We start from the raw sequence: 17,961 nt of genomic DNA, 5'->3' as shown, positions 1-17,961 counted from the left end.
CCTTCCTGAGGCGCGGCAGATATGTGCTCCGTGATCGATGATACTCCAGTTCACGCTGCGCCCAAATTTCGCGTTAAGGAGTATGGTAATCGTAAAAATTGTATTTCTACACATTTTCACTGTTTTGGTGTTTCTCCTGAATTAGTGATCACTTAGTATGCGATCGGCATTAGAGAGAGACAGGGAGAGAAACTTTATTTGAGCCCCATGGGGCTAGTCTGGGTGGCGGGTGACCGGCGGTGGTAACCGGCCGGTGACCATTGCAGCTCGCTGAATGACTATAGCCTGTACCTCACGGTACGAGCTGCACAACGCCTTCGCCCAGTGCTCACCGTCTGTGAAAGGGGGGAATGGGTTTTGGGGGCACTGCCACATGCAGTGGTCTTGGGTATCGAGGGACCCACAGTCGGGGCACAAAGGGGTGGGGTACAAAGGTGGATAGATTAGGTGAAGTCGATATCGGCAGGGGAGTACGTGTGTGTCTGGGTGAGTCGCCATAGGCGTTCCTCTTCGTTGGAGAAGGACGGAGTGGCTGGGGGTAGTTGGCGGCGGGAGAGGCGGTAGTGCGAGGGTATGTCGTTGAAGGTAACAAGTCTGTCGCGGGTTGATAGGGCTCCGTGGAAGGGCTCAAGGCCAGGACCAGCTCGGACGGTGAGCTCTCAAGCGGCCCTGTGTGCTGCCTCTTTCCCCCCCACACCCGTATGGGCCGGAGTCCATACCAGCTCGACTGGGGTGGTGGGAGAATTTTGAAGAAGGATTTTGAGGGCAAAGGCGAGATCATTCCTTTGGCGAAACTTTGAACGGCAGTTTTGGAATTGGTGATTACGATGGAGGGGGGCGGCCTGAGGGTAAATGCTAGGGCTACTGCCGCCTCTTCCGCGGTCGCCGGGGAGTTAGTGTACAGAGTAAGGGAAGCAAGCGGAGGGGCGTCAGGGCCATTAATGGCCGCTACCGCATAAGCTTCACGGCTCCTGTATCTCGCAGCGTCGACGTAGACGGTGGAGGGGGTGATTGGGTAGCGCTTGGTTAACGTCCTCGCCCTGTGCTCCCTGCGCGCTCGATGAAACGTCGGGTTCATATTGCGCGGTATGGGTCTCACCGTTATTAGCTCATGAATGTGGCTGGGAAGGGGAATGGGCGCGTCGATAAGGAATGGGCTGTCGAGGCGCAGCCGTCGGAGAAGCATTCTGCCTGAGAGCGTGGCTGTGAGACGAGTGAGCTGACACAAGAGATGCGCCTCAATCAACTCTTCGGCGGTGTTAAAGACCCCAAGTGATTCAAGGCGGACAGTGGATGTGCTCTAAGGTACCTGCAGCGCTGTTTTATAAATTTTCCTAATTATACAATTAATTTTAGCTAATTCGGTGGGCGAAGGTTTAGAAATTTATTGCTTCAGTGGAGACAGTTTCTGAAGTACTCTTATTGCCGTTGTGGCTGGCAATAACGCTCATCTGTATTTCAACATATCGTTACTGGAACGCCCGTAACTGAACTGTAGAAACGTGTATCACACGCACAAATAAAAAACAATGATAGTTGGCCTTTTGGCGGGTGTTCATGTTGAGATGGTACCGCGAAAGCAGATGTAGGACACAGGAAAAGAACACAGAACGGGCGCTGACTCGCCAATAATAGTTCATAGAAAACGTGCCAATCTGTAACCTACAGGTACAATCTTGTATAATGCAAGTACAAACAAAATTTAAACATAAGATAAAATCACAGTAAAGGCACCAAACCGTTCGTATGCCTACTGCCTTTCTAAAAGAGTTATTTCCTCCACATACAGTGTCAGAAATGGTGGATTACACACGTTCCCACATTCTTGTTTATATAGCATTGTTTAACAACTTAGCGAGTCAGCGGATTCATGGGGATATGCAAATTGTCGCCGACAACAAAACGCGGCGATCAGCCAAACGCTTATCCGTGCGTTGATATGTGGGAACATGTCACTTCGCTTTTAATGTTACTTTGGTGTTTCCGTACGGGCGTGTTCACACATCGACACGATCACCTGTACAGTAATCCCTCGTTAACTCCAAGTTGTAAAATCCGCTAAAACTTCCGATATAAGCGGAATTTCGCGTTAAGGGAAATGTCTAAAATTTGTGGCTAGGCCACCAAAATACAAGCTACTGCTGGTAACGAAGGCTCCACTGCCCTGGATAGCTTTCGTAATAAAGGCAAAATAATTCGCAGCGAAAACGAATTTTTATTATTGCAGAAGAAAATAACTCCGTGATACTATCCGGTTTCGCGTTCGCGTCTGGCCCAGAAAAACATTATTGAGCTGCTAAATGCGTCCCATCGATTGCTTTGAGCACTGCTGCTGCTCTTCCTAGCAAACAGTAAATTAATGGACGGCTTACGGACTAGTGGTTGAGTCGGCGTTTCGGAGGCTAGCGGCCGGGCTTCGGGTCCAGCCATTCTACATTTCAAAGTGGAGCTTTATATGCTTCACCGATGGCAACGTTGCACCGAAGCGCACTGCAGGAAAGCCAATTCTCTCTGACGATGATGATGATCTTGGGTGAAGTGTTGTTATTGTAAGCCTTTTTTTAAAAGGGAAGGCTATGCGGCCAAAGTACGATAAGAGGGGAAAGAGGGAGGGAGGAGTAGCCGAGTAGCACAAATGGTGGGTCCTTGAACGCCATAGAAGAGATCACTGCCGTCAGGAGAGCCAGGCTAGTGTTGGGATCATACGAGTCGAGTCAACTATTCCCCGGTTTGCACTATTCTTGAGAGACCACTCTCTAGGCCGAACACCTCAAGGCCTGTGAGAAAATTAGCGTCTTCGAAGGGGGAAGTCGTCTTGAGAGGCGCCATGTGGCAAAGCGTTGATAAGTATAGGGTGGTACGAAGAAAATGCGACGCAGTGCCAGATTAAGTGGTAGAAGGTGGCAGAACACTAACGTTTGACAGCAGGGACAGTAAGGGGGGAAGACCTTGCCGAGTGAATTTATTTTCTCATAATGTAGGGTGCAAGGGCTGCATTAGCAATAGTTTTGTTTATGAAGATTTCCGCAGAGTGAGGCATCGGAGGAGCCAGAGCCAAGTAGCCAGCGGGAGAAACGGGAGCAAGGCGCACCTTCCCAGCATGGCGTGCGGGGTTAAGTTGAAGGCGAGGGTCAGGACAGGGGCGCGGCGCGCCGTCGTCCAGGGGACGGGTACTAGCGAGACACTGCCTTGCTGCATCGTGTGAAGTGAAAAATGTTGAAACGCGAACCTGTGTCTGGTCAAAAGCCAATGTCTTCAAAGTCCACAATCCAAATTGTTACGCCCAAACAGCACTGCAGCATATCCTGCTTGCACAATGTGTTTCCAGAAAGACACATGAACCCCATTAAGAAAAAAAAAAACGCTCCTCGTGGGAGCAATCGAACGTGGGTCCATCGCGTTCTGAAGTCTACGTCGATCCGGTTGTGCCATTCCGACATGGTCGAAGCAGTTTGCATATCAGACTTAGACATTCACTCAGGTTGCATTGGAGCAAGCTTGGGATTTTAAGTATCTTTCTCTAGAGAAAGTGTCTGTGATTTTTTCCAAGTCACAGGTGCTTTTTTACATGAAAATGTCATCTAATATAGGTTTTCTATATTTTCCAAGTTGATGGAGGTTGTTTGGTACCAATTAATTCGGCTTACGTAAAGGGCGTGACGGACCACCGCATTTCACTAACGTTCTGCACCTCCGCGGGCGTTCCGGGCTTGTGACAAATGGGATTGCGAGGTCGCCGGCGGAACACACTGCTACGCAAATCTGTGCGGCGCAAAACCGTCCTCACGACACGCGGCGACATTTATCACGGTACCTAATTTGGGGTGTAATTAATGGAAGGAATTTTCAGGGGAAAAAATAGCCGATCCCTTGGGCTTGCAAATCACGAAGTATTGTGTGAACGCAACACACTTTCCGTCTTATCAGGCGTGTAGACTTACGTTCCACAGCGGGTGTAGGCTTCTCTGTGTGTAGTAAGGCGCTAGACTTCAAAGTACACGTACACCAGGCAGAGGAAGGGGGAAGATTTGTTGTGATTGACCATACTAGGGCCCCAGCACTCAGTAAATGATTGACTTATCAAATGATCGCGCAGTGCTTGTCTCATCATGCACAAAGCTTGTAATGTGTTGGCCCATCCGCATTGCGGGTTCCTGTTGCTATGGGTATCACTTTGCGAGACAAGAGCAACATACGTCCGGTATCCGCCAGACCAGGCCTAACGTTCTTGTTTGAGGCCTAAAAGTCAGTCGGTATCCTCTGCTTGTACATTAAGAAGAGGGGCTTGCCTATAAGTACTTGAGTGAGGTGGATACCGGTTAGCGAGGTGGACCACAATATGTTATGTAAAGCATAACGTCTAACATTTAGGCTTAACGTTAATTAGTCTTGAAGATCAATCTTACTACGCTCATAGAAATGTCATACTTATTGTAACCGCTGTCTGCGATCACGTCAGAACTTGATGGTAGGCCAAAAGTCGAGACGGCGCTTGTTGGCGTCGCGCGCTATCTATGCTGTGCACCAGTCTTAGTCCAAGTGAACAATAAACTAGAAAATACGAGAACCTTGACGAAGTGGGCTTCAAAAAACAGGCTTCAAAAAGCACGCTTTAGAAATTTCCAAGCAAAACTAGCAGAGCCAGGCTGTTTGAGCTCCCTCCCTGAAAAAAAACAGAAATGATTTTCCTCATGAGTAACCTGTCCTCCAGTCATCTTCGCTATATTTTGAGGTTCAACACTGGTTCGAGCAGATGTGTGCGTGCGTGCGCTTGTTCGTACGTTGCGAATGTGACCATTACCTATGCTAACACCCATTTTCCTGCAAGTTCTTCGAAATATGAATTCTTCGTGTTTTCTTTCTAACCTTTCCAGACCCGAACATTCTCCGTGGCTTGATGCCCTTCAAACGGACCGTGGAGGACGCGCTTAGGAAAGTTGTGGGCTCCACGAAGGTGTTGCTGGAAGCCAGCCACAAAGTCTGCCGCTCCAGAGAGTGCAATTTGGGCAATCTCATCACAGACTCCTTCCTCGACTTCTACGCCAACAAGAAAAGCAAGGTGCCCCATGCGTGGTCTGAAGTCAACGCCGCTATCATCAACGGAGGGACGGTTAGAGAGTCCATTAGACAAAGCTGTAAGGAGATTTTCGAACGCATGCGGTTGACCTAAGTTCACTAACTTACAGAACCAGCATTCCTCATCCCAAGGAAATGCATGCGAACCGTTCTAGTGACTTTGAAATACTGTTTGGCGCATCAACAACACATCAACTTTATTTTAATGTACATATATTCTCTTTGTAGTTGGTAACGCTTTACCTGGGTACCTAATTAAGCGGATTATATATATTATATATATATATATATATATATATTATATATACGTGTGTGTGTGCGTGTGTATGAAAAGAATACTTCGAACAACGTAGCGATTTTTGTCAACGTTTCAGCAAAGAGAATTGCCTTCGTCAGGGCAAACCCTCGACTGGCTGGCACGCTTCTATTTGTTATACCATCCAGTTTAGGTTAACTGTAATATGGCCTCTTACCTACTTGGACGAATTGTATGGATTGACTGGTTGTAAAGGAATAGTATTTGAATTGTATACAAGCGGGCTGTTACGATACCGTGATATATGCATTCTGGGCGTTTTAGAAGTTTAGGGCGATTAGCCACTCCTGAGACCAGTTTGTTAGATTAAAAAGAGTGGCCCGAAGAAGGTTCGCGTCACAGTATTAATAATAACGCCATTAGCAGCATCACAATAACACAGTAATAATAACGCCATCAGCAGCATCAAGTGAATCTTAGAAAATACAATAGACGAGACGACAAAATGGTTAACAATTTACAGGGCGGATCAAGAAGATATCCCTCAGGAACCTTAAAAACGTGCCTCAGTGAAAACTTCCAGTTGTTCCGGGAAAGCATTGTCAGCGCTAATTTAAGAAGTCCTCCCTCTACTTGGGCATGTATAGGGTAAAGTTGAAGTTGGTTGGGCCGATGGCACCTTCTAAAAAGCTTTAAAGAATCTAATAAAATGCAAATAATTCAGATACGAATGATCTAAAGAAAGATGTAATGGTGAATATACGAGAAAAGTTGTGTACCAAAGAAAAAAGACTTTCAAAAATCGTTTGGAGTGACGTACAATAAGCTGTACTCAAGGAAGCTCGTGGTGATCCTTGTTCGTTGCGACAATTTACAACCTGCACTTGCTATGGAAATTGAAGGGTGGTTCGATGGTGAAGATTTTTTTCCGTATTTTGGAGAAGAACCACCCTCCTATTTTGCATTGAATAGGGAGACTAGATGCACCAAACGATGGCAAAAAAATGTCATGACGATATGATAAAGCTAAACTAAATTGTATTTTATACGAACTTCGCGTAAATATATAATACCCAAAAGGTTATTGCTATTTAAATATATCGTAAAGGAAGATAGCTGACGCCTGGGTAGCCGGTTGGAGAGGGGTTTATTCCCGGTGGAGCAAGGTTCGGCCAGTTCGCATGCCCAGCGTCCTTCTGCCTCTTCTTTTTACGCCGATTCACTGCATAACCGCATAAGCGGATAGGGCTGCATTATGTCCACCTGCTCGTTATTAATTATTCTGGTGACGCAAGCAGGTGTTTGGACCAATATATTTGGCAGTGTGATGTAATGAAAGCAATGTACACTGTGAAACACAATTTGATAAGGTGCACAGAAGTTCGTAATCATTCAATGGTTCAACAAATCTGTGTATTGTTTGGATGTAATGATAGTGATTGTTAATCGTCTAACAATAACTCTTCTTCACGGGGCAAAATTATTAACTAAAAACACTGATACCGTTCAGCGCAGATTATAGGGTATTTGACAAAAAAGAATCGTTAGCAATTTTAACACCTCATGCGCGGACGTGAGATGCAAACTTGTGCCCAAGGAGATTTACTATAAGAGAAAGAGGGAGCGAGAGAGTAAATATTTTTGTTTATCGAGCAGAGGCTGATGGGTGGGCCTCGCCGCGTGGAAGGCATTCCTAGTCCAGGATGCCTTGACTTCGGCTGGCCGTCGGTTCTCGTTTCACCAGTTTGAGCTGGACATCTTGGTGATAGCTGGCTGGCAAGCCCTCCACTGCTGGAAGGCGTATTTTGGAAGTGAGGGCACGTCTTAAGTACGTTGGCATTCCCATATTATATGATAGAGTGTTCCAGGCTTGAGACAGTAAGCACAGAGGCCTTGGGTAAGGCGTTGGTAGCGGGTTCGATTGCCGGCCGTGGCGGCCGCTTTTCTGATAGAGGCAAAAAGCAAAAACGCCCGTGTGTATGAGATTTAGGCGCACACTAAAGATCCCCAAGTGGTCAAAATTAATCCGGAGCCCTCCGCTACGCCGCGCCTGATCATCTGCGTTGCAGTCGGCGCGTTAAAGGGACCCTGCAACACTCTTTGAACAGTGCAAATAAACCTGCGCGACGTTTACATTACACTGCCAGAAATACCTGAGCCAAATATTACACGTGCACGTGAAGCGGTGAGCGCGCAAATCGATGTGAAAGACGCGGAAAAACCAACCGCTCTCTCTTCAGTTGTCCTCATTATGCAACCCCTGGCATGCCTAAGGGACGTCACATAGGCCACGGCTGCCTGATCGGCTGTCACTGGTCAACTTCGCGGCTAAATTCTCCCATTTCCGTCGTCGTCATCACTTAGTACGAACCTCTTCTATGCCTGAACCTGTAGGCACAGTTTTGCCGTTTCTTTCGTGTTTTGAGTGAGCGCGCAGCTTGAGTGATGAGCTCAATACTTCCCTTTCAACGGGACCACTCGACTACAAACGTTTATTACTTCAAAAACGCCCTACCAGCCCGAGTGCGCACTTGCGAGCAGGCACCCATGCCTGCTTTTTTGTGGCACCAGGCCGGAAATAAGCCCCTCTGCGTTGCGGAGAAAAGGAGAAAACTACCCGGCATGTGATATATCGAAGGCCGCCGAAGAGAATGCCGCGAGCCTCCCCCCTCTCTGGGAGAGAGCGCGCAGCTTTCGTCGCGTTGTCCGCGGTCGAGTTGAGAGGGAACGATTATGCGCGATTTCTCATCGCGCGTAGTTTCGTTAATTGTGAACGGATTTTCATGATTCTTGCGGGAGGAGATTTCTGGGGCAGTAAACTTTATCCAAAAATACATTACTAGTAGTCGATGGCAAGTGTTGCAGGGTCCCTTTAAACCCTACAATCAATCAATCAAAACACAGAGGGAAGGTTGTTGGGTGGGGAAGATGACGTGAAGGTGGGTGGGATGTCGGTAGGTATTCCTCTCGAGCCACCGCCAAGCTGTAGCTCCCCCTCTGGAGAGGCGCCAGTGTGGCGATGGGAGGCTGCGGCAATTTTGCTTGCAATGGGCGAGAATCCCTGTGTACCAACTTAATATGTAGGGTTGATCTTGAGGGGGTAGACATTGGCCACCGTCGGCAATGGCTCGGTGTATCAAATCGCGAGCCGCAGCATGACCCACTTCATTGCCGGGGATGGCGGCGTGGCCAAGAGCCCAGACAATGCGGATATCCGGGATTGTGGAGCAGTTTTTGAGGATGAGTAGGGCTGATAATGTAATGCTGCCAATCTGGTAGTTTCGGCAGGCTGTCTGCGAATCGGTGAGATTAGTAACTGGTTCAGGGCGGGAAGCGGCGGCCAGGGCAATGGCTTTTCTTCAGCGGCATCGATTGAGGTTGTGGTAGGGGTGGCGGCATTGATGAATTGGCCAGTATGCGTAACTACGCGGGCTACGAGGCCGGCGCACCCAGGGCGGTGGGGCAGTTCCCGTATCGTGCAGTTGTTTGAGCATTTGAAGCCCGGCGGCCAATGTGGCAGTCAGAGTGCATATTGAGATGGATTGGGGCCACCCGGAAGCAATGTCGCGGGGTTAGAAGGACGCGATTTGTTTTGTTCCCGCAGTGTATCGGGCGTTGTCCTGATGCTGTAAGGACTTGGAGACCTGTGGGAGTCAAGTGCAGATGGCGTAGTTGAAATGAATGATGGGCTTCTTTCTGCTTTTCGCACGTGTTCTGAACTCCCAAAGCGAGTACGTTATGAGTCGCAGTGGCAGGGGGGAGTCCAAGCGCATTTTTATAAGCTTGGCGAATCATTATGTTGAGTCGAGCTTTTTTTTTTGTTTTGAGAGCGAGGTAAGATAATCATTAAAAGAAATAAAGGTGTTCGTTGATGACCAGAAGAGGCTAACAAACCCCAGTTGTTTCAATGAGCTGTAATGAACACCTGGTCACTAGAAGTCAATGAATGAAGATCACTCTAAATAATTAGCGTGAAAATTTTCTTGTTTGTAACAGCGTATGGTCTGTTTTCTGTGGTTATCTATTCTGTGGATAATAATATAGATGGTGAGTATAGAGGCCGCCTTTACTCAGTACACGTGTATCTCCAGAAGGCAAGTCGAGAGTAATGTTTTTTTTATTTCTGCACATGACGTGAAATAAACCATTGTGCATTTTATTTCTTTCAGCCAAAGTCACGGTGCAGGACTTGCAACGTGCTATGCCAATTGACAATGAGCTCGTTGTCATGACCATGAATGGTTCGCAGTTGCATAAAATGTTTGAGCACGCAGTTTCAAACTTCACGTCTGGGCCGTCCCACAACGGGAAGTTCCTGCAGGTGTCTGGTGAGTATTGATATTCTGTACCTATGCCGAACTCCCAAGAGAGAAATGCTGCTAGGCGAACTACTCCCCCCTTCGTAGTAACATTACAATTTCGAAAAATTCTGATATTAGGGCAAAGAGAACATTACCGAAAATTCATGCATAACGAAACTTTCCGATCATGACGGTTAATGCACCGAAGCTGCACATGGGATATGAGGCGGGTCGTAGTGGCGTCCTTCGGACTAATTTTGGCCACTGCGCACACGGACGGGCACTTTTTCTGTTCTCCATATTAAAATCAGCCACCTCGAACTGTCACGAGTCCCAAAGGAACAAACAAGACACTGAGTGTTTCTTTGAGCTAGTAAGCATGGGAGAAGGATTTAGAACCGTTACAAGGGCGCTGAACGGACATGTCCAGCGTTATACTGCGCTAAACTTTCTTTTTTTTACATGGACCAACTTGCCCAACAACAAGTTTCATGGAGCCATTGTATTAGGTGAAAAAGAATATTTGCCAGGCTGGGAATTCTATTTGGAATGGGCGCCTCTAAGAAATTAATTATGGAGCTAGCAGGTTCTTGGTATAGGCCATTATTCGCTGGAGGTGGCCATGGATTACGGCTCTGATTGCATTCATGGTCCCTGCAAGCTGCCTTATTGTTAAGCAAGGACTGGTGGCGGTTACTGTACTGCTCGTTTTGCTCTTACAGGGTATATTCTAGCCTCTCGAGACATTCCTCTAACTGCTGAGATGACTGTCCCCGAAGTTCATCCTGGGATACGGAGGGAGCTGTTCGTTTTTGTTGTGGGGTAGTTAGGTTTTCTTGCTTAGAAGGGGCGCTGAATGCGAATATTCTTTACAGAAAAACGCTCTGCGGTTGAGAACTGCATTTTCCTCTCTGACAGATATAATTTCAGCTCGGGAGTTCTGCAGCTCTCTATGCAGGTCTGCTATGGGAGTAGCTACAGGGGGTTACTGGGGAATGGGGGGGGGTGGGCGCGAGGGGGCCCCCCTTCCTCGCTTCTCACCGCCTGGGGCTGTTAGCCAAATGACGACTTGAGGAGTTGGTGCTGAGGTTAAGAGAGAGTTCTGCTGCTAGTTGGCCTGTGCGATGCGGACTTGCGGTGTTGGCTTGTAGTTGTGGCAGGAATCATTTGGGAGAAGCCTGCTTTGGGGCGCGGCTTGAGCGTAGCAGATCGTATGTGGTTTGGGTTGGTAACGGTGCGGAAGTCCGCGAACCTTTGAGGGGATTTCCGTCACACACTATGCAGCGTGGACTGCAGGAGTGATTCTTTTGAGCAGTTGTAGTGCCATACCGAGAACCACGGGGCACAATTTGCTGTATAGGGCACACGACCTGGTGATGACCCGTGTTCTGACAGCTGGTGCTTACTTCGGTTGTGCATAGGAAGGTTATGTAGCGGTAGATGGTGGCCCGGTTCGAGCCCAATATAGGACCTAAAGTCCGCGGAAAGCTATTTGCCAAATCTAGGAGCGGTTTACTCGGCGGACGTGGAGATGTTCACGGGGGCGGGGGGGGGGGGGGGGGCGGCGGAGGTTATAATTGATTTGTTAACGAGTGGCCGTTCTCGCAATGTCGAAGACGGTGCCCAAGGAGGCATTGGCCCGCGACGTGAGACGCGACGTCGTACCGTTGTTTCCCAATGAGCAGGGAGGACATTCCGGCATACTTCATTGGACGTGACCCGGATGGAATGCTGATTACGATGAAGTTGGATTTAGGAGTCGTGCGTACTTCGCGGATGAGTACTGATTTCTTATTAAAGTGGGCGGTAAAATAGGAACTAATAAATAGGCACATATAATAAAGGGCGCGGCACACACTAACCGCTGATTTTTATTCAGTAAATAAGTAGTTGCTATGAGAGCCAAATTCGCACCTGCGCACTATCGACGCACCGTACACACAAATCATAACAATTGCATAAAAGTTGCAGAATAACAGGCACAAGGAAACTGTCGTGCTTCGACACACCAGGGACCGCTAGTTTCCCTCGGACTATCGGGACTGCATATGTCGCCCTCAGTTCCAAGAGGACACCATGTTGTTTGGGCACAAAGACGCTCTGTCAACGAAACCATTGATGATTTTTTTACGTTTACATGCGCTGAAACCCCGTCATGTGTAAGCCCTCCATCCATTTCCCGGCACAAGAACGATACAGCGCTTCTAGATTTTGAAAAAGCTGAGAGGGCAAGAAGAGGAATTTTTATGGTTTTAGTGTGCGAAGCATTGATTGTACTCAGGCGCGTAGATTTGACTTCTGAAATGAATTACTTTTGCCTTACTAAAAATCCCTGGATACTGTGCGCCACGTCCTGTGTTATATGTGCTTCTTTCTTATTCCTCCCTTTAAGGCGCGGTTTTATAATAAAGTTAGATTTGGCTTGAACGCGAGTCTCATCTTCACTATCGGGTTAAACATTTGCGTGCTGTTGGATTTGGATTTCCTGCGCTAGAATCTCCAGGGATAGCTTGGTGATTTCTAGTCTTCCTCACGGACAAAAAACAATCTTGGTGTCGGTCGGAGCAAAGCGTTTGACTGCAGTTATTCGGCGCCTGGTCTTTATGGCCTCTGTGTAGAAGGTGGCGGGCAGACGTATCTGTTGGGATTGAGTCTCGGTACAATAGAGGGCTTGCTCCTTGCTCCGTATGCTTTTTCAGTCCTGTGTTCGCAGTTCTGTCGGGGTGATGCGGTCACCGACCATTTTCCTTTCCTTAGCCACTGTTTGGGCTACGTGCATCAGGGAGCAGGGGCCAGCTAGACGTACTGTGCACAAGTACCGCCACGGCGTTAGGTCTGGTTAGGATAACCAGTGCGAGCGGCCTTGTGCTGTGGATTACAAAAACATTGTTACTCAGGGGTCTTGGGTGCTTTCGGTGACGCTGTGGCAAGCTTCAATGTCATTGGTCCAAGCGTACCTCAATAAAGCCAATTAGAATGCGGATCCGTTGTGAAGCGCGAACGATTGGCGGGGCCGCCTCGCGTGCTGTCTTCACTGCGTGATTTCTGCGCGCAAACAGCGATATCGCTCGTCATACTTCGGCTTCACTTTGCACTCTGCGCAGTTCGCTTCGCGCTCGTACCGGCACTACCGAGCAGCCTCCATAAGAAGCCATTGGGCAATTGCCGATGCCGTACTTGCGGCTTCAACAGGGGCTGTCATTTTGTCGTTTTAGATGAACACAATACAGTTTCTCTCGTCGTCCTTCTTCGCAGGGTGGAAGGACCGATTAATTTTTTTCTAATCTTATAATCTTGACTTCGTAAGTAAAAAACCAATGTGCACTGGTATCCCGAAATAAAGCTGTACACCGCACATTTCGTTCATTCTTTTTAGGCACCAGGTAGGTTGAGTTGTGTAGGTTGAGTTGTGGTGCCTTTATCAAAAGTCTTATTCTTTCCCCAGGAATGCGGGTAACCTACGACCTTAGTCGTCCGGGCGGCTGGCGAGTGGCACGGCTGAGGATCTTGTGTGCCAACTGCAGCATCCCACGTTATGAGGATGTTCACTTTCAGAAGAGGTACACCATTGTCACTACCTCCTTCATTGCCAACGGTGGAGATGGATTCAAATTCGACCAAGGCGTTCAGAAACGCGGAGAAGGTACGTGAGAAAACCCCTCAATATCTTTTTGCTTGCTCCCTAACGCGCATCGGAGCACACCTTTGCCTGTTATGAAAGTACGAGCATACGGTTCAGTGATACGGCAACCTTTCGGGCTGAATTCGGTTCGAGAGGGGTTTGCTTATGGCACGTTATGTAAGGTAAGCGGAAACCCTGTTAACTGGGTCAGTTTCTGTCGCACGTTTTAAAAGAGCACTGAAAATCTCCAGCATGCTGAATAAGGGCGTTTTAGAGGGCTTAACTCTCGTGCGAAATCACCCACGTTTACCTATCCCGCCATAATATAACGGTATTATACAAGCGCAACGTAAATAACTGCCTACAACTTCTATTGTAAAATTGATATTACAAATCGTGATATACGTATTGGCGCGCGTCTGTGCGTGCGTGTGTGCGTGCGTTCTTGTGCGTGCACATATGTGTGCATGTGTCTATGAGTAAGAGATAAATGACATAAATGACGGAGGGAGCGAAGGAGGAAGCGAAGGAGGGAAAAGTTCAGTGAATTCGGTATGAAAGCAAATGAGGTGGCTAGTAAAACGTCCCTGGTAATTCATTACAGCTTAGTGCTTAAGCCCTCACGAATCATTATCCAGTTAATAAACTGTTGCTTGATAGGCCGGAAGCATTTCACTAATACAAATTTCCCTGCTTATGCAGTGCACTGTTACAAATTCTCCAAGCGTTCACACCCGAGGTCGGATGTCGATAGAGGAAGCCCCCATAGAGCGGGCACTGCATAAGTTGTAGTTGTGGAACAATTGAAAGTTGAACTGTAACTTTTATCTTTTGGGAGTATACGGAATCAGTGCGAGGCGCTTCTACATGCACAATTTTATTCTGAGATTATTTGTGGGCTTTCGGGGCCGAAACTAACAGCTTCGCAGCAAAGACGTGGTTGACATTATTTTGACACTACGTAAGTCTAATGAGTTACCGTCTGAAGTAATTATAATTTCGTGGGAGTTCATTACGTGTAATTGAAATGGTTGCACAACTTGTTTTGGAGAAAACACTTTTGATATTTTTTCTGCCGAAGTGGAAACTTCGCAAGCAGTACCTAATTGCATTTGTATGTTGCAATTTCGGTGGTATGATCAATCGTTTCTCGACCAGCAGTATGAATCATAATAATTTAACTAATCACGAAGGCCTGCTTTCATGTAGCACAATCCAGCGCAGTCGAAGAGCTAGCTCACTTTTATTGCAAGCCTATGACATTACGTTCCTTTTGCTAGGGCTATGTGGAAAACAAAGTATTTTGATTCCGCAGTGTCCGCATAATTATTCATTTTTAGATTATGCAGCAAGCTTAACGTGTGCTCTACGGTACCTTGCAGGTGTGAGCGCATTTTACGTCTTCACGAAGTACTTCACCAAGTTATCTCCCATCAAGACAGCGGAGGAAGGCCGTATCGTGGTGAAAAATGCTCCTCCTAGAGGAAAACCCGCCTCTCCAAGTCCATCACCCGTTCCAGCATTTGTCCCAGGTCCAGCAGTCTCGAGGCCTGTCCCAGGTCAAGCTGTTCCCGGGTCGGTCCCAAGTCAATCACCAGTTCCAGGATTATCCCCAGCTCAACCACCCATGGCAGGGTCTGTCTCAAGTCAATCACCAGTTCCAGGATTAACCCCAGCCCAGTCACCCATGCCGGGGACTGTCCTAAGTCAACCACCAGTTCCAGGATTAGCTCTACCTCAACCTCCCATACCCGGGACTGCCCCAAATCAACCACCACTTCCAGGATTAGCCCCACCTCAATCATCCATACCCGGGACTGCCCCAAATCAACCACCACTTCCAGGATTAGCCCCACCTCAATCATCCATACCCGGGACTGCCCCAAATCAACCACCACTTCCAGGATTAGCCCCACCTCAATCACCTATACCAGCGCCTGCCCCAGGTCAGCTTGGCCCAATTCAACAACAAAGTGCTGGACCTGGCCAAGGACAGTTTGGCCAAGGTTTAGCACCAAGTACAGGGCCTTCCCCAGGTCAGTTTGCCCCAAATCAAGCACCAAGTACAGGATTTACCCAAGCTCAGTTTAGCCAAAATTCTGCATCAAATACAGGACCTACCCCAAGTCAGACTGGATCATTTCAAGCGCCAAGTACAGGGCTACCCCAAGGTCAGTTTGGTCAAGGTTCAGCAACTAATACCGGGCCTGCCCCAAGTACGTTTGGCCCAATTCAACCACAAAGTACAGGGCTTGGGCAAAGTCAGTTTGGCCAAGGTCTAACATCAAGTACAGGGCCTACCCCAAGTCAAGTTGGATCACTTCAATCAACAGGTACAGGGGCAGGCCAGGGTCAGTTTAGCCCAGGTGTAGCCTCAAATACAATGACTCCCCCAAGTCAGTTTGGCCCTGGTCAAACACCAAGTATGGGACTTATCCCAGGACAGTTTCCCCAAGGTCCAGCCCCAAGTACAGGGCCTGTCCCAAGTCCACTCGGAACAGTTCCAGAACAAAGTACAGGGCTAGGCCAAGGTCAGTATGGCCAAAGTCCACCATCAAATACAATGCCTGCCCCAAGTCAAGTTGGATCCGTTCAAGCAGCAGGTGCAGAGGTAGGTCAAAATCAGTTTGGCCAAACTCCAGCATCAACTACAGTGCCTGCCCAAAGCCAGTTTGGCCCAGTTCAACCGCAACAAAGTCCAGGGCTTCTTCCCCCAAGCTCGTTTGGCCAAGGTCTTGCATCAGGTACAGCGCCTGCTACGAATCAGTTTGGTCAAGTACAAACATCAAATGCAGGTACTACATCCGGTCAGTCTGGGCTAGGTCAAGCACCAAGTACCGGGTATGTCCCAACTCCCACACAAAGTCCCGGGTATAACCCAGGCCAAACGCCAATTACCCCGTTTGTCCAAAGTCAGACACCAGCTGCAGGGCTCGGTCCAAATCAGACACCAAATTCAGCGTTTACGCCCGACACCACTGGAACAGCAGGCTGGAGTTCCGCATAGAGAAACTTTATATGGTGACATAAGCCTCCTTTGCCAAAGATTTAAACGGAATACATCTCGCTTCGAACGCTTTTCTCAAGCTAGCAATTTTGGCTTTACAAAAACCTGTCTTCACATGAGTCACAGAGTCGGGCCCGATGTATCTGAACAGCAGTCGTCCAGAAATTTCGCCGCCTTTCACCTTCAACGCATGCAGCAAGACAAAGTACCCCGAGAATTTCATTTTCGCCCGTCAGTGCACACCGTGCGGTGTTGCCCCCATCTACGTGGGACAAAATACATAATGTAGTTTTGTTATTGAAACCAGTCCCGCAGGTGGTCGTTGCTGACGTTTTCGCGCTATTATTTGCCATAAACTCCCCTTTTTGCGGCCGTAGTTACCGTGTTTTCACACCTGTTGTCAGAAACAACAAATTAAACCCCAATTTTTATTAAAAACTGCTGCCTTCAGCTGCGTTGTTGTGTTTTGTTTCAAGTGGACATAAAGCTGCTCCTACGCTGAACGATGTTTACGTGTATGAGCCGTACCATTACCGCGATACTTGCAAGCATATTATACTACTTGCCGCGTTTGTGAACGCAGATACCGAATAAGTGTTTGGCGTAATGGAATTGTGAAGACTGAATTTCAAGTGTTGAGCGACAATGAAGTAAATTCAATCGCTGCACATGATACGTGTAAAATGCGAGAGCCTCCTTACCAAGAGAATCACTAGCCATTCCATCCTCAGTTACTCTTTTTCTGTAGGTGTCTATAGTTTGCAAACTTCAGTTTCGCTACTGCAGTTGAGGGGCGTTTAAGGTATTACTCGAGGATATAGTAAGTATAGCAGGCCTTCACCATTTTCTCTTAGTCGAACGGCATCAAAAGCATGATTGTGAGCAATAATGGTGAATTCATGTCTGTAAAGGACGCCGCAGCTGGTGAGTTTACAGAAACTTAGCAAATGTTGCTGAAGTCCCGAAAGTAACTAGACTATGATTACATCAAAGTTCACTAAGTGGATATGATGAATGACTAATCACGCAGAGAGAGGGAGCACAGCGGCCGGTTTTCATACAGGCGCCGATATATCCTGAGTGCATCATAAAACACGATGGCGAGATGAGTACTTAAAAGGACATAACTTTCACCCACCCAGAACGTGCACATTTGCCATTGAAATATTGTACCCACGCTAACATTGTTTATTATTATTGTGCATGTAAGCTTTCATAGAGAAATTGACCTATTCAGATAAGCTTAGTCACAGAACTCCCAGGATAAAGTGCTGGGCTGAGCAAAGTGTCCCTGAATACAGAAAAGTTACACCGGCAGTCAAGGAGTTAACCAAAACAGAGCTGAAGGGATCAGCACTCATCCCGTAATACCGGAAGTTGTGCACGTCGAGGCTTCGATAAAACAGCGGTTTTCGAAAAAAAAAATTCCCATTATTTGTTAAGCTTTGTTTTTCATCATGCGTCCTGTGCATGGAACGTCAACTGACCGAGAAATCAATCTGGTTTGTGGAAATAAATTTGTTGCCCTTGTGAATTCCGTCACTGGCTCCTCGACGTTGAATGAGACTTATTTATCCAAATGCTTCAGCACATGTTGACACTGATAGCTTTTTAGAGAAGTTTCATAGAATAATTGCTAGCATTTGCTAAGCAATACATTACTAATAGTAACGAGCATGTAATTACAAGCCGAAAGGCC

The 17,961-nt window shown here is 47.6% G+C and overlaps 1 protein-coding gene across 1 annotated transcript in view; it reads left to right on the top strand.

Annotated features, from left to right (window-relative positions):
* Positions 1-16,712, top strand: part of LOC144138684 (protein 5NUC-like) — a 35,831-nt gene extending 19,119 nt beyond the window's left edge. The window contains exons 6-9 of the mRNA XM_077671086.1: positions 4,875-5,135; positions 9,502-9,660; positions 13,079-13,276; positions 14,638-16,712. Coding sequence (XP_077527212.1) covers positions 4,875-5,135; positions 9,502-9,660; positions 13,079-13,276; positions 14,638-16,262 — 2,243 coding nt within the window. The 3' untranslated portion in view covers positions 16,263-16,712. The remainder of the gene's footprint in view (positions 1-4,874; positions 5,136-9,501; positions 9,661-13,078; positions 13,277-14,637) is intronic.
* Positions 16,713-17,961: the final 1,249 nt, after the last annotated feature.

The sequence above is a fragment of the Haemaphysalis longicornis genome, unplaced genomic scaffold (assembly GCF_048455015.1).
Source record: "Haemaphysalis longicornis isolate Haplotype H1 unplaced genomic scaffold, Haemaphysalis longicornis Haplotype H1 scaffold_5, whole genome shotgun sequence".
In the NCBI taxonomy this organism is placed as follows: Eukaryota; Metazoa; Arthropoda; class Arachnida; order Ixodida; family Ixodidae; genus Haemaphysalis; species Haemaphysalis longicornis.
The sequence above is the reverse complement of the archived record's forward strand: the minus strand, read 5'-3'. Positions and strand labels throughout refer to the sequence as shown.